Source organism: Erithacus rubecula (genome assembly GCF_903797595.1).
Source record: "Erithacus rubecula genome assembly, chromosome: 28".
NCBI classification, from domain to species: Eukaryota; Metazoa; Chordata; class Aves; order Passeriformes; family Muscicapidae; genus Erithacus; species Erithacus rubecula.
Genome location: NC_136680.1, coordinates 3141560 through 3164298, shown reverse-complemented (window position 1 = coordinate 3164298; position 22739 = coordinate 3141560). Strand labels below are relative to the sequence as shown.

At 56.3% G+C, this 22739-nt stretch overlaps 2 protein-coding genes across 16 annotated transcripts in view; both read right to left on the bottom strand.

Annotated features, from left to right (window-relative positions):
• Positions 1-1096, bottom strand: part of PIK3R2 (phosphoinositide-3-kinase regulatory subunit 2) — a 154396-nt gene extending 153300 nt beyond the window's left edge. The window contains exon 1 of one of the 2 annotated variants that reach the window (XM_079328546.1): positions 887-1096. The gene's annotated coding sequence lies outside the window, so the exon portion shown is untranslated. The remainder of the gene's footprint in view (positions 1-886) is intronic. The other variant, XM_079328547.1, reaches the window with a different exon arrangement.
• Positions 1097-2099: 1003 nt separating this feature from the next.
• Positions 2100-22739, bottom strand: part of MAST3 (microtubule associated serine/threonine kinase 3) — a gene marked incomplete at its 5' end in the record, with an annotated part of 38876 nt that continues 18236 nt past the window's right edge. For 6 of the 14 annotated variants that reach the window (XM_079328256.1, XM_079328263.1, XM_079328269.1 and 3 more), the window contains 26 exons: positions 2100-4615; positions 4722-4906; positions 5265-5401; positions 5524-5646; positions 5750-5976; positions 6060-6260; positions 6381-6613; positions 6944-7089; positions 7233-7342; positions 7647-7769; positions 8039-8140; positions 8374-8539; positions 8641-8773; positions 8970-9108; positions 9397-9605; positions 9735-9820; positions 10142-10209; positions 10717-10849; positions 11347-11448; positions 11529-11738; positions 12643-12718; positions 14349-14506; positions 15756-15834; positions 16957-16977; positions 17161-17233; positions 17472-17560. In XM_079328256.1, coding sequence (XP_079184382.1) covers positions 3651-4615; positions 4722-4906; positions 5265-5401; positions 5524-5646; positions 5750-5976; positions 6060-6260; positions 6381-6613; positions 6944-7089; positions 7233-7342; positions 7647-7769; positions 8039-8140; positions 8374-8539; positions 8641-8773; positions 8970-9108; positions 9397-9605; positions 9735-9820; positions 10142-10209; positions 10717-10849; positions 11347-11448; positions 11529-11738; positions 12643-12718; positions 14349-14506; positions 15756-15834; positions 16957-16977; positions 17161-17233; positions 17472-17560 — 4294 coding nt within the window. In that variant the 3' untranslated portion in view covers positions 2100-3650. The remainder of the gene's footprint in view (positions 4616-4721; positions 4907-5264; positions 5402-5523; positions 5647-5749; positions 5977-6059; positions 6261-6380; positions 6614-6943; positions 7090-7232; positions 7343-7646; positions 7770-8038; positions 8141-8373; positions 8540-8640; positions 8774-8969; positions 9109-9396; positions 9606-9734; positions 9821-10141; positions 10210-10716; positions 10850-11346; positions 11449-11528; positions 11739-12642; positions 12719-14348; positions 14507-15755; positions 15835-16956; positions 16978-17160; positions 17234-17471; positions 17561-22739) is intronic. The other 8 variants (XM_079328262.1, XM_079328264.1, XM_079328260.1 and 5 more) reach the window with 3 other exon arrangements.

Here is a 22739-nt window from a genome sequence, read left to right as displayed (position 1 = left end):
ACGGCTCCATTGAAAGGCAACGCTGGGGCCGCTCCAGCTCTTCACAGCTCCCATTTTTCGACAGTTTTGTCCCCTGGCTTTATCCCCCATCGATCACAGACCCTCAGTTTAGGAGTAGGTGACCATGGGAATCTTCCTCCTCACGGAGCTGAGAAACATCCACAGGAAGAGAAGAAATGCAATGACCTACCTCCCTGGGAAGCGGTGGGGGGGCTCATGCCCGAGCCAGGGTTTGGGGGATGCTGTGCTGAGGTACAGCAAAGCCACCCTTGGGCTGAACTTGGCACATCCCTGGGGCACCAGCTCCAGGCTGGGAACTGCTGGGGGCGAAATGCCCCCGGGGGAGGGCAGGGGGAACAGGGCTGGGACCCTGCAGGCAGCTCCTTTCTGGCTTTTCAGCTTTTCTGGCTTCAGGGGGTCCCCAGGACTCTCGGCAATGGGCACTGTGCCGTGCTGAAGGGGGTCCCTGCACTGTCACCACGGTGAGGACAGCGGCACGGGGTGGGGGGATCTGTGATAGCACTGCTGGGTTGGAGACAACCAGGACGGATCGGGGGACACAACCCCGGCACCGGGGGGGACAGGGACAACCCGGGGGGGATCGGGAGGCACAGCCCTGGCATCACGGCGAAGCCACACGGCAGTGGCACTGCCCTGGCAGCGGGACACCCTGCGCCTGCAGCTCCCGAAGGGTGCGGGGACATCGTCGAGGCTGCCCCATGAGGGACAGAGCCTCGGCTCAGGGCCCACCCCAGTGCTCCCCGCCGAGCCCCGGGGCGCCTCACGCTGAGGGGGTCCCGACGCCCACCCTGGGCCTGGTTCCGATTCGGGTCCGCTCTCTCCGATCCGGATTCCCCCGATCCACCCGCTCCCGGCCCCGCCGCACCTCTCCGCCGGCCCCATCCGCCGCCGCTCGCCGCCAGCCCGCTGCTGCCTCCGGCCCGGCGGAGCCTTGGACAGGCCCGAGCACCGCCGGAACGGCCCGAACCCGCCCCGGAAACAGCCGACAGCAGCCGAGAGAAAACGGAACTGCCCGAATCTATCCCGGAAATAACCGAGAGCAGACGGCAGAGGACGGAGCTGCCCGAAGATCCCGGGCCCGCCCCTCCGCTGGGCCGATCGCCATCGGGGCCCCGCCCCTCTCGCAAGCCGCTCCGGAAGGAGCCGAGGGGGTCCGGAGAGAGAGCGCGGCCGCGCCCCCTGGTGGCGAGTGGAGCGGGCACCGCATCGGGTACCGGGATTGAACCGGGATTGAACCGGGATTGAACCGGGATTGAACAGAGATTGAACTGGGAATGGGGCACAGCACCGGGATCGCACTGGCATTGAATCGGGATTGAACAGAGATTGAACTGCGATTGAACTGGGATTGAACAGAGATTGAACTGGGAATGAACTGGGATTGAACAGAGATTGAACTGGGAATGGGGCACAGCACCGGGATCGCACTGGAATTGAATCGGGATTGAACCAGGAAAGGGGCATGGCACCGGGATTGAACCAGGATTTAACTGGGATTGAACCAGGAACGGGGCATAGCACTGGGATAGCACTGGGATTGTACCGGGAAAGAGCATAGCACTGGGATTGAACTGGGATTGAACCAGGATTGAACTGGAAAAGGGGCACAGCAGCGGGATTGAACTGGGATTGTACCAGGACTGCACCAGGAACAGGGCACAGCACTGGGACTACACCGGAATTGCACCGGGATTGCAGCAGGCACTGGCACTGGGATTGCACTGGAAACAGGACACAGCACCAGGCACGGCACCGGGCAATGGGCACTGCACTGGGAGCAGAGCATGGGGCACAGATTTGGGAATGGGCCATAGCTGGGAGTGGGGCATGGCACCAGCATGGGGCACTACCCTGGGCACAGGTCACAGCACTGGGGCAGCACCAGGGGCGTGGGACACTGCTCTGGGCACTGGTACTGCACACAGCACCCACAGCCAGGACCCTTCCGGAGCCAGGCTGGGTGCCAGCCACCCCAGTGCCACTGCAGGGCCACCTCCCCTCCTGTCCCACCTGTGCTGGCACCCCATTCACCCTTTACCATCACCCACAGAGCAGGCACTCGCTGCCCTGCACCCTCCAGTGCCACTGGACACCACACTCAGCGCAAGGGACAATTTTAATCTGACATAAAACTTCCCGAAGGTACGAACAGAGCTGGGCACTGGGCAGGAAGACACAGTCCCCTTAGCTTTTAAGACATTTCCCATTCAAAAAATCCTCTTCCCACCCTATCCACACCACCAGTGCACAGCCAAGCTGCCCCATCCCGCCGTGCCAGCGGGCAGGGGGTGCCCAGTGTCTCCCCAAAACCCCACTGCCTTTCCAAGACCTTAATACAGAGAGTGGAGGGAGAAGCAAAGGAAACACAGAGCAGCTCTGGTTGCTCATTTTTGGGGGGGTTAACAGCACCAGTTGAACGGGAGAAGCGGGATACAGAGCCTGGCACAAACCACACGTGCACAAGAGAATCCAACACGCAGCCCAAAAATCCACCGGGGGCACGGTGATGCCTGATGGCAGCAGGGTTGGCAAACCAGGGATGTCCCCCTGTCACCATCACGGTGCTCAGATCACCACAGCACCAAACCACGGCAGAGGGGGGAAAGCCAGAACATGCATCAACAAATGGAAACGTTTATATCCCAGAAACTGGTAGAAATAGGGGAGAAATGCTGGGTTGAGCTGTTGTTTGTTGGATAAAGAGCAACAGAGGGGGAAAGAAATGGATGAAATTCCCAAATTAGGAGTGAAGCAGCATAGGTGCTCACTGGGTTGGGGTGATTTTGTTAGAAAAAAAAGATAAATTGGAATTTTGTAGGTGTCTGTACACTCACCAAGCAACACCATGGGATTTTGTGTGAGAGAAATGGAAAGAGCAAAAAATGACCCTAAAAATCCCATTAATATTCCTGTCTGTGGAAGGTCTCAGTTTTCTCCACCTGGAAGGGCCAATGGAGCCAGGTAGCTATGAAACCTCTAAATTAAAATAATTGAACCTTCTTTATATCTCCTATAAGCTTATAAAATGATCCATATGCTCATCATCTGATGATCCATATGCAAAAAATATCCCCCCCTCTGCATCCCAGCCTGGAGCACCAGCATTCGGGGGATGTTGCTGTGGATTTGGGGTTTTGACTTAAATATTAGAATTATGGGGTTCTTAGGAGATCCAGGCTGTTTCCAGCTAGAATTGAAGTTAAAAAATAGGGAAAAGCAAGTGGGTTAGAAAACAGTGGGCTGGGAGCTGGGAGACGCACGGGAAAGGCTGGGACTCCCAGAGCTGGGTTGGCCCCTGCGACAGTCCTGCACTGCCCGTTTAGCTTATAAAAAGTAATAAATTAATTAAGGAATATTTGCATCGAGTCCTTTCTGTACACAGAGGTTGGGGCCCAGCTGGGGAAACGCCGCTGCCGGAAAAGCTCCTGCGTCTCTATAAAAATATGAGCATCTTTCAGGGAGTACAAAAAGCCTTCAGAGGGGCGAAGAGCCGGGGCACAGCCGGCCCGGCTGGGTCCAGAGTGGCTCCGGGGATGTTTCTCTCATGGATTTGCCGCACAGGACGGGGTGCTGGGGAGGCACTGGGATGCCACAGGGAGCCTGAACCATCCCTGGTGCCAGCGTGGGGCTCAGGCGTGCTTGGCCCCGCTCCACATGCCCCGGGGAGCCGGGAGATGAGCGCCCGGCGGCTGCTGGCCCTGGGCTGGCCCTTGCCCGTGGCCGGGGGACCCCTGCCCGCAGTTCCGCTGCTGCTGGGAGCCACGGTCCCGGTGCTCACACCCATCCCACCACGGCAAGGAGATGCTGCTGCTTGGCTGCTCGGCGCTGCTGATGGGGTAGGAGCCCTGGCATTCCCACTCGGCCACTGCCGGCTCCTGCTCGTCGCTCTCCGAGCCCTGCACCGCGATCTGCGGCACCGTGCTGGGCTTGGGTCTCGCCGGCGGCTCCGCCACGCCCTGCCCCTCCTCACTCTTGTCTTCGCTCCCCGCCGCCGTCTCCTGCTCGTCAAAACTCACTTCTTGAACCGCCTCTTGCTTCTTGAAGGAGTCCCGGCGCTCCGACAGGTTCAGGCGCCGCATCACCACCATCTCCTGGTCCCGGTCGTGCCTGGCGGGGTGGTACCCGTGCTCCCCGGGGTCGCCCTCCCCGATGGCCTCCCCATCCAGCGTGGACATCTCCAGCCCCAGCTTGCGGCCGCCGCCGGTTTTCTTCTCGGCCAGGATGGTGACGATCTTCTCGGCCGACTGGACGCGCTTGAGCAGGGGGGAGCGGGGGCAGTCGGCGCTGCGGGGCCGGGAGCTCTGCCGGACGATGGTGGGGGGGGACAGGGTCTTGCCCTGGAAGGAATGGGGGGTTTTGGGGTACCCGGGCAGCGGGGATGGGGAGCGCTGGGGCGAAGGCGGGCGCTGGGCCGAGGAAGGGGTGCAGGCCAGGGGAGAGGGGGGGATGCTGCTGGTGGATTTGCGACGTCCCACTTTGTAGCGCTGCCCACCCAGTTTGGGGGCCAGCCCGTGCAGGGAGCTGGGGCGCACGTGGCCGGCGGGTGACGTTGGGGTGCTGGAGGAGGGAGAGGTGCTCTGAGGGGACACAGCATCTGCCGTACAAAGAGAAAAGGTCACTGTAGGGGCGGAGTGACACGGCCTCCCCGAGGGACACGCAGCATCCTGCCCTGCCCCGAGCCAGCATCCCCCCCTGGGTACCTGAGGGCAGGTCGGGAGCGGGGCTGCGGCACGGCGTGGTGGGACCCGGGGACAGGCTGTGCGTGGGGGACTCCGGGAGGCTCTCGCTGGAGGACAGAGAGTGGTGGAGACCGGAGGAGAAGCTGCGGCTGGTGTGCAGGACCGACGACTGCTTGGAGATCTTCTTGAAAAGGGATTTTCTCCTGCTGGGGGGACGAGAATAACTTTGGCTTCTACTTAAAGCTGTTAGTCTCAAGTCTGCTGACTTGGTGGCAGCAGCACCAGACCACACTGGACATCCCAGTATGACAGATCCAGAGCATCCAACCCAGTGCTGACAGGACCAGACCCCACTGGGCATCCCAGTAGGGCAGATCCAGAGCATCCAACCCAGTGCTGATAGGACTAGACCACACTGGACATCCCAGTATGGCAGATCCAGAGCATCCAATCCAGTGCAGGCAGGATCAGACCCCACTGGACATCCCAGTATGGCAGATCCACAGCATTCTGCCAGTACCCCACACACTGGAACAAATGCCATTTTATCCCAGTTTTATCTACCTGTCTTGGCCATCCCTTTTCCTGCTCTTTTTACTCCTCCGTGCCATCCTTGTCTTGGAGCTGTTTTTCCGTGCAGGACCGATTTTAATGGAGGTGTTTTCCAGAGCAGTAGTCCGCAGGGCCACTTTATTCCCACTCTGGGGGATGGAAAACAAATCTTTGCAGCACCAGATCCATGCCAGCTCCTGCCTCAGCTGCCAGCAAAGGCAATGCCAGGGAGCTGCTGAATTGGCAGAGCAGAGTGGCTCTGGTCACCCACCTTCAGCAGCAGCTCCACGACATCCCGATGGACCAAACCCAGCACGGACTCTCCATTCACGTGTGTGATGAGATCTCCTGCCCTCAGCCCAGCCTCCTGTGCAGGGCTCCCCTCTTCCACGCTCTGCAACCCAAACACAGCGATTTTATTTGGATGCAAGCCTCCTCCTGGGGTTTTCCCACTGGGAAAGGCCGTGTTTGGCACCACTAGACCCCGGGGCACGTACCCAGACCATGTGGTGGACGGTGTAGACGTCGCTGTCACCCATGTAGACGCGGATGGCTCGCAGGGTGAAGCCGTACTTCTTCCCCGAGCTGTGGATGATGATGGGCGGCCGCAGGCTGGCGATGGCCAGCGAGGAGTCTCGGCTCGGGGAGGAGTCCCGGGAAGAGGGGTTGGATGAGAGGGAGTGAGGGGAGATGGGGCTCATCAGGGCACTACCACCAAAGTCATCTGCAAGCAGAAGGAGCCAGCTCAGCCTGACAAAACCATGCAACAGTGGCCATGCAGGAGGATAAATCCCACAGCACACAGACCTGAGGTAATGATGAGGGACAGGGCTGAGACTGAGGCAGATTTGGGCACACGGCTGCCCAGGGAGGCTCTCTGCCTGTCTGGCACATCCCTCTGGGTGCTCAGCCGCCGGCCCCCGCTCGGCTCCAGGCTCCGGGGAGTCGAGTTCTTGGTGCCGGTGCTGTTGCTCCGCAGGCGGATGCGGTTCAGGCTGACAAGATCGGCTGCACAGAGGGGAGGAGGGAGAGTTTGGGGATGTGGAGAAGCCACTTCATACCATGCAGGATGCTGGCTCCCCCAGAGAACTCCACACTGGACCCCTGAGAACCCCACAGCCTACGCACCAGATAACGCCGACTGCTTCACCGCGCCGCCCGTCCCCGCGTCCGAGTCTCCCACCACAAACTTGGGTCTCTCTGGCTTGGAGGATGCCACACAAGGGCTCTCATCCTCTGAGGAGAAGGCAAACTTGGGCATGGTGTCCAGGCTGAGGGTGCTGGGCAGGGCGGTGGGGCTGCGGCTGCGCTCATGGCGGGAGGTGTACGGCGTGGAGCTGCCCGAGGTCCAGGAGCGGAGGCTGCGTGGGAAGAGCAGGAGGGCTCAGGACAAACCAGGGTGGGCAAGGGGGGTGGCACTGAGCCACTGCAGCACCCCCAGGACACATCCCACTGACCTTACCAAACCCTCAGAAATAACACAAACCCACCACAAACTCGTGATGTCAGCACAAACCCTTGGTCCCGGCACAAACTCTTGGTCCTGACAAAAACCCTGACACAAGCCCTGGGCCCTGTCACAGCTCTGGGTTCTGTCACATGCCCTGGGCCCTGTCACAGCTCTGGGTCCTGTCACAGCCCTGGGCACTGGCAAGAGCCCACCCCAGCAGTGCAGCCCCCTGAGCACACACCGGGGCTCAGCGCCCGCTGGCCGGCTCCTGTCCTCGTCCCCCGAGTGCCGGTCCCACCGCTCCTCCTTGTCATCGCAGTGACTCCGGTCAGAGGAGGACAGGCTCAGGGTGGAGTTGACTGCCAGGAACTCTGAGCTGCTGTACACCTGAGAAGGAGAGGAGCCATCAGCAAGGAGCAGCAATTTGGGAATTTGGGTGTTCTAGTGTTAGCCAAGACACTGATGCTCAGCACAGCCACACTGTTCACAGTGCCAAAGCATTTTGGGTGCTGCAGGAGGGACTGGAGCACCTTGCTGAAGCGGTGGGAGCAGGAGGAGAACTGCCCAATCTCCACTGATGATTCCTCATCGTTGGTTTCCTCATCCTCTGAATCCAAGTGACGATACCTCTCAGAGCGAGCTGAAAGCAGGAGCCAGAGGGAAAGGGATGTCACCCTGCCTGCAACACCCCACAGCCTGCCTGCAACACCCCAGATGGGACCTGCACCCACAGGGTGACAGCCCAATCCCAAATCCCAAGGGAGTTTCAGGGGGAGGAAGCTGGTAAGGGTGAGCAGCCTGTAAATAAGATTGTGTCTGCTTGGTGATTTGGGTTGTAAAGCAACCAGCTTCACCCAGGAAATTTTCATCCCCCATGGGAGCATCCAAAGAGCAGCTGGGGTAATGGATTGGCAGAGAAGGAAGAGGGATGGATTTGGCCTCACTGTCAAAGTAGCTGGTGTCATCCTCTGACTCCAGCTGGGGGATGAACTCAGCCTTCTGCCGCAGCAGCCCGTTCCAGTCCAGATGGAGGAAGAAGGAATGGTGCTTCACCTCATGTGCACCTCCTGCCAGGCAGAGAAACACATGTCAGGGCCATGGGGCAGGATGCAGGATGCTCCCACTCCCACCCCAAACAGCACAGTGTCTCCTCCACATAGAGCAAACAGCTTTAAAAAAATGGACAGGAGCCCTGTGCAGCTTTCCTGGGGGGAACCCCAAGCAGGACACCTCCTCTGAGCACCCTCAGCATGGTAGGACATGCTTTGGACACAATGCCATGCAAATGTAATGGGAATCAAGGTGCCAGGTCACCCTGAGGGGCTGCTGTGCCTACCAGTGCCCAGGCGCTCCAGGGGACACTGCCTCAGCAACCGTGTGATCAGGTCCTGGGCATCTGCAGGGAGAGCCTCATCCCCTTCTGGCCACATAATCTCATCTACAAGCAGAAAGGAAAAGGGGTTTGGGGTGGCTGAAAGGGTTTGGGCACTTCTGGGCAACAGGAAAGTCCCCTGGGAGCTGCAGCAGGAGAAGGGCCCTCCCAAAGTGGAACTCAAAGCTTGAGGAGCCTCTTCACTGTTCAGCAGAGTGTGACAGGAAGGAATGAAGCTTCCCACGTGTTAAAGGACAACCCTTGGCTGCTGGGAACATAAACTTGCCCCTGACACTCACCACTGATGACCTGCCCAAAGAGCTCCTCGGGGGTGTCTCCGAAGAAGGGGACGCAGCCCACCAGGAACTCGTAGAGGATGATGCCCATGGCCCACCAGTCCACGGGCTTCCCATAGCCCTGGATGAGGATGACTTCGGGGGCAATGTACTCTGGAGTGCCACACACCTGTGTGGGAAGCAGGGGCTGACACTTCTGCAGTGACCTTTGCAACAAATCCCCAGGTTATCTGAGATGGCAGGTCAGCCACGAGGAGTGGGACCTCCTACCTGCTTGTCCATGAACTCCCGCGTGTCCTTCTCCATGTGCCCTTCGTAGAGGTTGGTGGTCATGTTCATCAGGCCAATCTTTGATAGACCAAAGTCTGTCAGCTTTATGTGGCCCATGGAGGTGATGAGTAAACTGCAGGAGAAGACAGACATCCCACAATGCTGCCGTTTGCATCTGGGGCGACCTGAGATAGACCAGCAGCACCCCAGGGCCTCTGGTCCTGATGCAACAGCACAGAACCAGTCCCTGGGGAACAAAACCCTTCCCTTTTGCCCTTCCCCACCCAAAGCCATCCCCACCCTTGCTGAGACCTGACCCACATCCTCACTTGTCAGGTTTGAGGTCCCGGTGGACGATGCCGTAGTTGTGCAGATACTCCAGTGCAAGGACGGTCTCAGCAAAGTACATCTTGGCCATGTCGACGGGCAGCGGGCCCATGTTCTTCAGCAGCGTGGCACAGTCCCCTCCTGTGGGAGCACAGAGGCCTCAGGGAAGGCAGTGAGGTCAGCAGGAGCAGCAGGCTCCCAGACAGCCCCTCTGAGCTGCTGATCCCCAGGCATGGAGCACAAACACTCTCCTAGGTGACCGTGGCCACCACCTTCATCAAGATCAGGATCACAAAATCATCTCCTTGTGCTTCCCTCTGCCCCCTGGAGCAAAGCAGGGCAGGAGATGTCCAGGTGGTGTCCTTGATGCTCAGACTTTGATATCCTCCCCTCCTCCCTGCACCACCCAGCCCTGAGTGCTGCTCTCACCTTCCACATACTCCATCACCATGCAGAGGTGTCGCTTCGTCTCAAAGGAGCAGAACATGCTGACCACAAAGGGGTTCTCAGCAAAGGTGAGGATGTCCCTCTCCACAAACACCTGCTGGATCTGGTTCCTCAGGATAAGGTTTTGCTTGTTGATTTTCTTCAGGGCGAAGCGCTGCCGCGTCTCCCTGTGCCTTACCAGGTACACGGCCCTGGAGGAACAACTGGACCTCAGCACAGGTCCTCCAGCCACCAGCCACCCCACACAGTGGGGCTGGGACAAAGAGGGGCTTTGGAGTCGTTTACAGATGGAGACAACTGATGGGAACTCCCCAGCTCACCCATAAGCCCCATTGCTGATCAGCTTGATGGTCTCAAAGTCGCCCTCGCAGGGCTTCCTCCGCGGGACCGTGACCGAGGGCTGGCTCTGAGGAAGACAAGGGTTTTACTGCAGGCAGGAATTCACCAGCACCATCATGTACCACCTCCAAAGGCTTCTCTCTGCCAGAGCCTTCTCCAGCCACAAGCCCCAAAACAGAAGCCCAAGATGCTCTGCAGATCAAGAGCCCACTCTGAGCTCTGCCCACTCAAGAAGCCAAATCAGGGCTGTGAGATCTTCCCCTTGAATGCATCAATCACCCCAGGGGACAATCCAAAATGAACATCTCCCAGTCTAGGACAGCTGGGAGGAGTTCTGGTGTGGGGTGAGGTGGAGGAAGCTGGAGGCACCAGGTGGGACCACACTCACCTCACAGGTGTCATCGTTCTCTGGTGTGATGGTGTTCCCACTGTCAAAGTGATCCAGCTGCCCCATTTCTGCAGATGACAGGGATGGATTTCACTTTCCTCATGCTCAACACCCCTAAAATCACCCCCTGCCCAACTTCTCTCCCTCCAAACTCAGAGACCCTGTGGGGATTTAGCCACATGCTTTGCTCGAGCTATCATATGGAGAAATTGAGGTCATGACGTTAAGAGGTTCAGCACAAGGTTAAACATTTATATAATTCTTTTTTTTTTTTTTTTTTATAGTCATTCCTGCGTTCTCCAGGGATTATGATTCTCCCCCAGGGCCATGGATTAAGTGTTTTTGAGCTTAATCTGCTTTGCTGAACGTGTTGGAAGCAATAATGAGGGATGTGGGGCTGGCCAGAAGGACTTGGTCATCGTCCTGGTCCTGCTCTGACCTCCCCACCATGACACCAGCTCAGCCCTACAGGTCTCCCTGACACCTCCCAGTGATCAGGTGTGATCACCAGTGGCCAAACTGGGAGTCCACATCCTGCTGCAGACCTCAGAGCCCCAACCCAAGTGCTGCCCTACCCTCCAGTGGGTCCTTGACGAGCCCCAGTTGGCTGATGATGTATCGGGGGATATCGGTCTTTACTCCCTGTCCAACTTTGGCATGTCCTTCTGCAGCTTCCAGGAGATGGTAAAACTCCTCTGGGTCAAACTCCTGGATGGGGAAAACCAAGCACAGTTGAGGAGAGAGATTTTGCAAAGTTGAACTTTTCCTCTAAGCTTTGCAGATGACACTTGTATGTGGGGACAGGCGTGGGATGCATCGTTTCCCTGTCATTCCCCATGTCAAGGGTGATAGGGGGAAAAAAAAGTGTCTCTGAGTTGGCCTTGGAAGGAAAACTAAGGGAGATGAAAATTTCATCAGGAACCACAGCACAAGGTCACTGCTTTAGAAATTCAGCAAATCAACAGCAAAAAAAGCCCTGAAAACCACAGAATACCAGAATGGTTTGGGCTGGAAGGGAACTTAAAGTTCATTTCATTTCACTCCCTGCCATGGGCAGGGACACCTGCCACTATCCCAGCTTGCTCCAAGCCCCATCCAACCTGGCCATGGACATTTTCAGGGATTCAGGGGCATCCTGGAGGCTTTGCCTCCTCTGCAGGCTGGCACAGACCATGAAAGACAAGACAGCAGCTTCCATGTCTCACCAGGCACTCCAGAAGTCGGGCAGGGCGGGAGATGATGATCAGCAGCTTCCTCACCAGCTGATCAATGAACTTCACTTCCTCACTCTCAGAACGCTCCTGGGCCTGTGGGGATGGAGACAGAAGCCTGGTGTCTCTTGGTGGCCTCAGGAGGTGGCCCCAGGCAGGAACTGGCCCCTACTCACGTCTCGGAGCATCTTCTCCAGTTTCTCCTGCAGCTCCATGAAGTAGCGGGAGGTGATGAGAGCTCCCTGGGACTTGGCCAGGCAGTCCCGGGCCAGCTCGATGATCTGGTGGTGGATGAAGCCCAGCACCCCATCAGCCAGGGGCAGGGTGCTGCTTGGGGAGAAGTTTGTGATGGTGTCCTGCAGGCGCTCCTCCATCTGGGCTGTGGCCTGCGAGGAGGAGTGGATGGTGATGGCCAGGAACACATGGCCCCATGCCATGGGTTTGGCCAGCCAGGATCTCACCCTTCTCCTGGACTGTGTTTGGCCAGCCAGGATCTCATCCTTCTCCTGGACTGTGTTTGGCCAGCCAGGATCTCATCCTACCTCCTGGACTGTGTTTGGCCAGCTAGAATCTTACCCTACAAACTCCTGCACTGGGTTTTGTCAGTCATAATCTCACCCTACAAATTCCTGCACTGGGTTTTATCAATCAAGATCTCATCCTTATCATCCTACCTCCTGCACTGGTTTTATCAGTCAGGATCTCACACTACAAATTCATGCAATGGTTTTTATCAGGATCTCATCCTACCATGCCCTGCATTTTATTTGACCATCCAGGATGTCACCCTACCTCCTGTACTGGGTTTTATCAATCAGGATCTCACTCTACCACTTGCTGCACTAGATTTTATCAGTCAGCACAGGTTTTACCAGTCCTGCACTGGGTTTTATCAGGATCTCATCCTATCACTTCCTGCACAGGGTTTTACCAGTCACAATCTCACCCTACAAACTCCTGCACTGGGTTTTGTCAGGATGTCACTCTACCACCCCCCGCATTTGATTTGACCATCCAGGATCTCACTCTACCTCCTGCACTGGGTTTGGCCATCCAGAATCTCATCCCACCCCCATCTACAGCTCAAATATCCACATCAAAGCCCCAGTTGAGACCCAGCTTCCAACAGGCTGGAAGATCTCCACCAAAGTCTCCAGAGACCTCTGCCTGCTTGTGTGGATAACCAACCACAGATTTATCATGTCTCCACTGTTCCAACACCCCCCATGATCTGCCCATGCATGGAGGCACCAAACCCCTCATGCCCCAAGTGCTTGGGGATGCAGTTACCTTGGGGAACCTCTCCTTGTAGACATGGTTCATCATCACCACCTCATTATCAAACGTTCCACCCGTCCGTCCAGGGCTGCAGGGAGAGAACAGAGGTGTTAGAGGTTCAGGTCATTTAGATCTGCAAATAGTCACCAACTCTGGAGAGCAATCCAGTCCCTCCTCCTAACTGCTGGTTCCAGGTGGTTAAAACTCATCCAAGTGGAGCCATCAGCCTTGGGCCAGCACTCCCAGCAGCATCCCAGCCACTGGAGGTCCCTGGGATGTGGTCTGGGGAAGCTTAACCCAGGTCCCTAAACACAAATCACTTGGAAATCCAGAACTGAGAGGCTGTTCCATCATCCACTCAGCCTTGAAGAATAAGCTCATTTTTTCCTTCCTCTGGATGCCACAATTTTCTGCCATTGTTGCCATTTTTGCAGCTCACCAGCAAACAAAAAACCCAACTGAACCTTGTGGTGGACACAGCAGCATTCATTAAACATGGCTTTCCTCCTTCCCTCACCCAGCACTGCCCCTCTCAGGGCTCTGCTTGGTGATCCCGTTATGCAAAGCAAGTCACAGGAGCAGCCAGCAACACATTAACCACTATAAAATAACAAACACAGTGATTAAAACCAGCCCAGCCCTGCCCCAGCCTTTGCTGTGCCAACTGCAGAACTGGCAACTCCTCAGTGAAAATCTCACCACCTACAAACCCCCTGTCAGATAATGAATCTGATTTTAATGAAATTTCAGCTGGCAACACGCAGGGCTGTGGCTCTGCCTCTGGTAGCAAATCTGGGAGATTTTTCAGAGGGGAAAGAGGATTTAACCAAAACATCCCCTGCAAACAGCACAAGCCTTGGTGCTGGGCAAGCTGTGGTGTTGCCTGCAAGGTGGAGCTCAGCAGGTACAGCTGAGGGTCAGCTCACACATGCTATGGCCACTGGCTCCATGCTGTCTCCAAATCTTTCCTCTCTCCAGCTCACACATGTCCACCTGCACTCCTTGTGGAGTCTTTTTTTTTTCTTCTTTTTTTGCAGAGGCAAAGGCCAGTCCCAGCAAGCAAAGGTGGTGTTTTCTGATCCAAGCCCAGAAATGGGATTTTTATTTTTTAACAGCAGGCAAGTCATACAAGGATGGCCACTGCCTGGGCTTCTGCTTGGTGATCCCTTCCTCACTTCCAAAATCCTTCAGACAACTAAGCAAGAGGCTGCAAACCAACTACTGTGGAACAAATTCCAGTTTCTCCAGCTTCAGGTCTAGGAGACAGGTATTGCCTGCTGCTAGGAGAGCAATGCCATGTCCCAACAGCTGAGAAAATGCTCAGAACCAGATCATGGAGCTTAGGATCACAGAACCATGGAATACTCTGGGACAGCTTCCACCAGGCCAGGTCAATCAGACCTTGAGTATTTCCAGGGATGAGACATCTATAGCTTCAAACCAAAGTTTCTCCACTTCCCTGCATGGTAAACCCTTGGGATACCTTTCACCAGGCCAGGTCACTCAGACCTTTTATATTTTGCAGGGGTGAGGCACCTACAACCTCAAGCCAAGGATTCTCCACTTCCCTGCAAGGGGAAGACCCGTATCAGGGTTTGGGCCAGTAGCAGGACCGGGACACTCCAGGAGCAGCTGGTGAGAGGGCAGAGGATGCCCTGGCTGTGCCAGCACCCAGAGCATCGTGCTGGGAGCTGCTGCCCAGGCCAGGGGTGGCCCACCTGAGGCTCCTGGATCGGGGGCGCAGGCAGGGCGAGTGCCTGCCCTCCTCGTCCGTGACGCTCTCCGTACTGCGGAAATGCTTAGAAAGGAAATGCAGCTCGTCGGGGGTGGGCTGGTACGGCAGCTGGTGCAGGCGCTCCTGGGAGGATGAAGATGACTGCAGGGAGAGAGGGGTGAAGGGCATCAGTGGATGGGAAGCAGCAAGCCCGTGAGGGAAATTAGGAGGATCTAAGGAGGATGGAAATACTGACAGGCAGCATGGGCTGGGCTTGGGAGTGGGGAATGGGGAGAGGAGCAGTCTGGGGAGGTCTGCACTGCCTGAAATCCCCCCCTTCTCACACTCGGTTTGGATCCACTGAGCCCCATCCCTTGTAACTTCAGCATCCCAGGCAGCTCAGTCCTGTCACACCCAGGGATGCTGTAACTCCCAGGGATGCTGTAACATCCAGGGATGCTGTAACTCCCAGGGATGCTGTAACCCCAGGAACACTGTAACTCTAGGACACAGTAACTCTCAGAGATGCTGTAACTCCAGGGATGCTCTAATGCCCAGTGTTGCTGTAACTCCCAGGGATGCTCTAACATCCAGAGATGCCATAATTCCCAGGAACACTGCAACTCTAGGACACAGTAACTCCCAGGGATGCTGTAACATCCAGGGATGCTGTAACCCCAGGAACACTGTAACCCTAGGACATAGTAACTCCCAGGGATGCTGTAACATCCAGGGATGCTGTAACTCCCAGGGATGCTGTAACCCCAGGAACACTGTAACTCTAGGACACAGTAACTCCCAGAGATGCTGTAACTCCAGGATGCTCTAATGCCCAGTGTTGCTGTAATTCCCAGGGATGCTCTAACATCCAGAGATGCTGTAATTCCCAGGAACACTGTAACTCTAGGACACAGTAACTCCCAGAGATGCTGTAACCCCAGGGATGAAGTTAACCCAGAGATTCTGTAATGGAACACTGCAATCCCTAGGGATGCTCTAATGTTCAGGGATGCTTTAACTATTAGGGATTCTCTGACATCCAGGGATGCTGTAATTCCCAGGGATGCTCTAATGTTCAGGGATGCTGTAATTCCCAGGGATGCTCTAACATCCAGGGATGCTGTAACTCCCAGGAACACTGTAACCCTACTAGGACACAGTAACTCCCATAGATGCTGTAACCCCAGGGATGAAGTTAACCCAGGGATGCTGTAATGGGATACTGTAACCCCCAGGGATGCTGCAATCCCACAGCCAAGCCTTATGGTTTTCTTAAAAGCTCATTTGGGTAACAGGATGCAGCTAAAGCACATTATCCTTTACAACCAAGCACCATGGAGCTTGGGAAGCATTTGGCCAAAAATCAGGGGTTTTAGGATGTTATCTAGCACCATGAGAAAGCAGAGGTTACCGAGACCGTGGAGCTGGGGGTGTTGGTCCCATAGCCAGAGGAGGGTAACGAAGCCAGTGACCACCTTCTGCCATCAGCCCTGCCAGTGCAAACGTGACAATCACAGACAGGGAAAAATCCCAACATCTAAATGCAAATCAGCAACATCAGAGCTAAAAGCTGGGGAAAAGGACACAGGCGTGGTTTGAGGAATAACGCCCAGAAGCCTCTTTTCAGAATGGACTGAAATTGGGTGAAATAAGGGGTTTGCAGGTGAGGGGGGCTGCAGGGACACTGGCAGACATCAGGGTCACTGCCAAGGGACAGAGCATCAAATCCATTTCAGACAGGGCAAAAAAAAAAAAAAAAAAAAAAACGCCTGTCAGAGTCTGATTTTTAATTAGAGCAAAATCCAGCCCTCTGGGAATTTTCTTGGTGAGAAACTGGGATTCCCAAAGACACATCCTGAGACAGCAGGCGCCGGGGAGCAGAGGCTGGCCATAAACAGGAAGGGAACTGCTCATACACAGGCAAATCCTTCCCCTGGAGATGTTTCCAAGGGATGGGGACACATCCAGGTCAAGACCAGGCCCTTCACCTCCCAGTGCATTTCCCGTGCAGGGTCAAGGACAGCAGGAGCTGGCAGGGTGTCACATCCAGCTCCAGCAACCTGCTGACCCCACAGCCTGGCTGCTCCCTCTGGTAGGAGTGTGTGACCACGCCAGAGCCTCCGGCGTTTTTCCACGGCGTGATCGATGGGTTCAAATCAGCCACCCCCCATGTCAGCAATTAATTAATTAGTTAAACAGGGTTTGGTGGCTGCATCTGGGGCAGTGTGAGCTGGGGAGGGATTGCTTCTGTGGGGATCTGGATGAGCATTCACCCCTAAGAATTCATCAGGAGTCTGAGATGGAGCTGAACACATGGCCAGGGGTGATGTGATGGGAACTGAGATATTTCTACCCCCAGAGATGCAGGCAGCAAAATTTCCCACCCAGGGATGCAAACAAAGAATCACAGAGTCCCAGATAGGAGGGTTTGCATTGGAAAGGACCTCAAAGACCCAGTGCTACTCCCTGCCATGTACAGAGACACCTTCCACTTGACCAGATTGCTCCAAGCCCTGCCCAGCTTGGCCTTGGACACTTAGAAAAGAAGGTCCCTGATGATGTGGAACAGGCACCTTCCCAAAATGCAGCCCAAGGCCATCCCTGGTACTTGCCTGTCAGTCCGAGGAGCATGGCTGGGATGGTGGGAGGAACCAGTCATGGCAGAGGAAACAGCACCAGGCCAGAAACCAGGCAGAAGAAAAACAAAAATAAAAGCAAAACAGTCACTTGTGATCAACAGAACAGTTCCCTGATGGGGGGGGGATGATCTTTCCTAGTGAATATTTACTGCTCTGGGACTGGGGTTGGGAGCTCACCTGCGAGCGAAGGGGAAGTTGATGGAGGTGCTGGCAGAGAAGTTTCGTGGGCTGTCCAAGGGACTGCTCCCAGCTGCAGGGAGAAAAGGGGAAAATTCATCCCAAAACATACCCCAGGACAATATCCAGGGTGCTTCAGGCTGCTCCTTCAGGGGAAAGTGTTTAAATCACTTCCCAACCTATTTCCCCCTGGGAAAAGGCACCTGGCATCCAGGAGCCAATCCACTGCTGCTAACAAGGTGCTGAAGCCCTGCATAATATTTGGGTGATTTTGGGAGATGCTGAACCCACCCAGTGGGATAATCCCTTACCTGTTGGCACGGAGAGTGGGGAGAGAGGCCGTGAGAGGGTTGGAGAGGGGGTGCCCACCACTAAGCTCTTCCTATTGCTGCTTCTGCAACTGGGGGAGAGAGAGAGGGAGTTAATGCAGGGAATCAATACCAGCCAGAGCTGGGTGGGCTCAGGCACGTAAGTATCTGTTTGCACATGAATTCCTGTGCCAGGGAACACAGCTGCTGTCACCCCACTGGTGATGGAAGATCCATCCCCAGGCCCAGCACTGCTGGAGATGGGCAGACAGGGTTATTTTTAACAAAGAACTGTCCCATCAAGGTCCCACTTCTGGTTTTGACTTGCTGGAGAGGGCAGAGGCAGGAGGTGCCTTGGGCAACAGCCCCAGGGCAGGAATAGAAAAGGGGATGTAAAAGGAGGAAGCAGTGGAAATGCCAAGTGGCCACAATGACCTGCTCCAGTGCATGGGAAATGCCCCCAGTGTCTGTAAATCTCCCTGCCCTTGGTGGTCCCCATGTCACAGCAGAGAGGACAGTCCCAAACTGGAATTTGTGGGAATTTTGCCCCACCTGGGCAGTGCTCTGTCTGGCAGCAGGAGGGAGCCACGTGCAGCAGCACCAGGTGAAAGGCAGCACCAGCACCCTGACACCCCAAAACTCCCCAAAATCCCATCCTGGTACCACAGCCCAGCATCCCACAGAGCATCTCTGCAAGGCCACATCTGCAAGCACTTGGTCTTCACATCCCTGTCTCCATTCCCACCCTCCCAGCTCACAGGGTTTCAATCCTCACAGAAATTTTATTCTTCCTTTCCTTTCAGCCCTGAGCCCAAGGCTGCTTTGCAAGAGAGGCTCATCCTCAAAAATTCCCACTGCTGCAGCCCCACTCCTGTTGTACCCCACTCCCACATTTCAATCCTGTTTAAAACACCATAGGCTCAATTAAGTTCTCCCTCACCCTGCCAAGAGGAAACTGCAAATATCCACTGCACAGAGCAGAAGCTCAAGCACGAGGACAACCCTCCCCTTCCTCTATTTCCGCTTCCCCAGGCTGCAGACTCTGCAAAGACACCAAGTTTCCTCACCAAGCTGGGAACAGGAACCCACACAGATGCTACTAATTAAAGGACACCTTTAACATCACACCATGGCCACAAACACCCACAGCACTGAGGGGGTGAACTGGAAGTGAAGGGATTCTCCACGGATCCCGAAAACAGGAGGGAGTGGCAGGTGTGGCATCCAGGGTGTAAAGGACAGTGATTCACAACAGGTCCCTCCAGGTGGATGTACAAGACACTGATGAGCAGCCAGTGCCAGCAAGGCATGGTCAGAGCTCCACAGGCATGGACAGAGCTCCACACACATGGACAGAGCTCTACACACATGGACAGAGCTCCACAGGCATGGACAGAGCTCCACAAGCATGGACAGAGCTCTATGCCTGATATCCAGCACCCCTCACCTTCTTCTGGCATCTCTCCCCTGCAGGGCTCCTTCTGCTCTGGTTTTAGTGGGGCTAAAACCAGGAGCCCCAACTCCTTTGAAGGTCTTGGCCACCAGGGAAGCTGCTTGGAGCCCCTCAAACCTCTCCTCTGCACCTCCCAGGTTGAGGGGTCTCTGGGTGAGTGCTCTGAGCTCACCAGGAGCTGCAGTGACCCTGGAGGGCTCAGAGGTTCACCCTCATAACTTGGGCTGAGCTGAGATGGGGGGAGACAGAAACCTTCCCCACCCCGACCATTTGCCCCTTCCTGGAATCACAGAATGGTTTGGGTTGGGAGAGAGCTTTAAGACCATCTCATCCCACCCCCTGCCATGGGCAGGGACACCTTCCACTGTCCCAGGCTGCTCCCAGCCCCAATGTCCAGCCTGGCCTGGGACACTGCCAGGGATCCAGGGGCAGCCACAGCTGCTCTGGGCACCCTGTGCCAGGGCTCCCCACCCTCCCAGGGAACAATCCAACATCCCATCTAACCCTACTCTCTTTCCTGCCTCTGCTATTTGATTTTCTTACTTAAACCCAGGTTTGAACCCCAATTAGAGCTGCAAACTCGCAGGCAGAACCCACACCCTCGGCTCTGCAGGATGGGAAACTGAGGCAGCGTGAGCAGCCCTGCCCCAGCACCGCAGGGGCACAGGAAGGGGTTTGGGAACCAGGAGGCTGCAAAGAGCTCTGCCAGCTCTGCCACTGCTTCAGTGCCAGCAGGGACCGTGGTGTGTGCGTCTCTGTCCTGTAGAGGGGACAACGGGGGGCTCACCTCTCCTCCCTCGCTTTCGTTTTGGATGTGAAAACAAACCTTTAGTGAAGCAAGTTCCAGTAATGGTGACACAGAGCGAGGCCGACGTTTCCTGTTTCCGCGCGCTCCACCCTCGCTCCCACAACCACTGTAACCCCCCTCCCGACGCATCATCCACAGCTGCTTCCCATCCTTCCCGCACGGAAACCTCGGGCTAAATCCAGCCCCAGGGCACAGCCGAGTTGCCGAGCCCCGATTCTGCCTCCCCGTTCTGCCTCCATCACTTAATTGCACGTTTGGTACCAAAAATGGAGTGGAAAATCGCTGTCAGCATCTCCCGCACCGTGCTGAGGCTGCCTTGGCCGCGGCGCTGCCGCTGCCATCCAGCGCTTGTTTCAAGGGATATGGAAACTGTGTGACAGCCTATGTGACCCCAAAGCCTGCAGCAAAACCGTGTGTCACCCGTCCGGAGGCTGCCTGGGAGGAGGAACCCACATCTCCCAGCACCCGGGCTCGGCACGGGATGTCCAGAGGCAGGAGATGGAGCAGAACCTGGCGGCTCCACTGAATCCCAGAATATCCTGGAGTTGGAAGGGATCCACAAGGATCACCGAGTCCAACTCCTGGCCTTGCACGGAACACCCCAGCAATCCCACGCCGTGCCTGGAGCGCCTGGAGCCTGTTTGGAGTTGTCCAAACGCTGCCTGGAGCTCAGGCTGGGTACCACGAGCATCTCCCGCGGGATCCTCCCTGGAGCTCAGGGAAGGGCAGGATGCGGCTGCACAGCTCAGCGCCGATGGCTCAGCTGGCTCCAAAGGCTCTGCCAGGACCTGGGCGAGCAGCGATGGGTGGCTCGGGGTCAGGGCTGTGGGAGCACAAAGGGGCTGCAGCTCCTGCTGCTCTCCCGCGGGATCCGCCCCTAAAACTCCCCAGGATATCAGAGCACCGTGTGCCAGCTGCCAGCCCGCTGCCTGCTGCAGGCAGGTGAACCCCAGGCAGAAAACAGCCGGTTTGGGACCAAGTGGGTGCGGGTGGAGGGAGCAGGGCGGGTCGGGCGGTGATAAGGGAATAGGCGCAATCTCAAAGGGCAGAGCAGGCGGCTCCGCTCCTGCTGCGTGACCGGGAGCACGTGTCTGTGCTCCCAGCTCCCTTCCTTGCTGGCTCCTTATCCCCCAACAGCTCCAATGTGCCTGGAGATCTGGGGAAGTGCCATGGATCACCGCGTTCTGGGAAAAAAAAATTGCTTTCCAATGGGAAAAATTCGTATTTAACTTTGAAAGCTGCTGAACCAAGCAGCTGCATCCCAAGTTTCTCCATGACATTTGTCCTCCATGACTTGTGACAGCGCTGAACTCGGCTGCCCTCGGGGATGGAGATGGGAGAGGGCTGGAATGGGGCTGGGATGAGGAACAGGATCTGGATGGTGATGTGAAATGCAACTTGCTGCCTGGCACAGACCCCACCACACCTTCACTCTGACCTCTCATCCCACCCCAGCCAAAAGCACTGTGGGTGCTCCTATCAACCCACCCTGGAGCACCAAGTAACACATCAGGCACCCCCCAAGAGCAAAATCCTAAATCCTCAAAGGGAATCACAGGGTAACAAGGTGAGTATGGATTGATTTATTTCTTTGCACTGCAAAAAAAGCCTCAAGAACCTGCCCAGCACCCTGAGGTGCATCCCTGCATGTCCCTGCACCCCCGGGGGTGGGTAGGAAATGGTACCTGTCAGGTGTGCTGGGCTGTTCTCCTGTGCTGTTTGAGGTGTGAGCAGCCACGGGCAGCATCCGAGGAGAAGGAGAACCTTGTCAACATCGAGCACCAGCTCTCCTGCCCATCTCCACGTCCCCCCACGGGAAATTAGGATCCCTCAAACCTCTTAATCCCACTAAATAAGATCATATGCTTTCTGTTAAATAGGCCAGAGCGGTCCTCACCGTGGATTCTAGGAATACCAATGAAAGAAGAGCAAATCCTCTGCCCTTCATGAGAATTACAGCCTCATCAGGCTCAGCTGGAGACAGATGACTGCCTAGATCATCTTTCCAATTACACATCTCTCCCAGAGCCCCCCCAGCTTGGCCACCTCAGATTGGAAAACCCCATCCAGTGCCTCTTCTTAATTATTAAGGGCCCTCTTTGCCTGTCCTCGTGCACTGGCAGCAGGAATTCCCACAGCCCAGGTGAGGCAGGGCTGGGATGGGATGGATACCTTTGCTAAGCAACCGTGCTGCTTTGTGCCAGCTCACACTGACACTGAGAGACAGCAACAATGGGAATCTCTCTGCTCTGCCTCCGCAGAGGCTTCAACACCTCAGTCACACAAAGCCTTGGCAGGGTTTGATGCCTGAGCCAGCTACAGCCCCCCCCAACCTGCTGGATGGAGGTCCCAGCCTCCACCACCCACACCTGGGGAGCTCAGGGGGTGCTCTGCACCTCCTGTCCCCCTCCTCAGGAGTGTATCCCCCTAGCCTGCCTGGGTCAGGCCTGGCCTTGCAGCTGGAAACCTGGGGAGTCCCATTGCACCCCATTTCTGCATCCCCCAGCACTGCCCCAGCCCTGCTGCCAAAGGGGGTGGGAGTTCTTTGCCCCCCTGGAGCTTTGGTGCCTTCCCACCCCTCCAGGCACCCTGGGGACCCTCACCCTGGCTCAGGCCATGTGCCACATGGGATCCATCCCATCAGTAGTGTCCACCTTGGCACAGGGGGTCACAGGGGTATGCCCCCCCCTCGAACATGTAAGACATCCCCTCCAAACCCACACACACGAAGGATGGGTACAGAGCACCCCAAAATATCTCCTAATGCTCAGGAACCCTAAACCCCACATCTCTTATGACACTGGGGTCCCAAGCAACCCACCCAACACTGCACAGCCCACCCCACCACACTCGGGATCTGGAGGGTGTTGCCTCCACCAGCACCCCCCAAAAAGATGCAGCTGTGGTGGAGAGCCCCCCAAACCCACACACCCACATGTGACCCCCAGTGCTGTGATCACCCAGAATCCACACACCCTGATGCACAGCCCCCCTCTATATCACACAATTG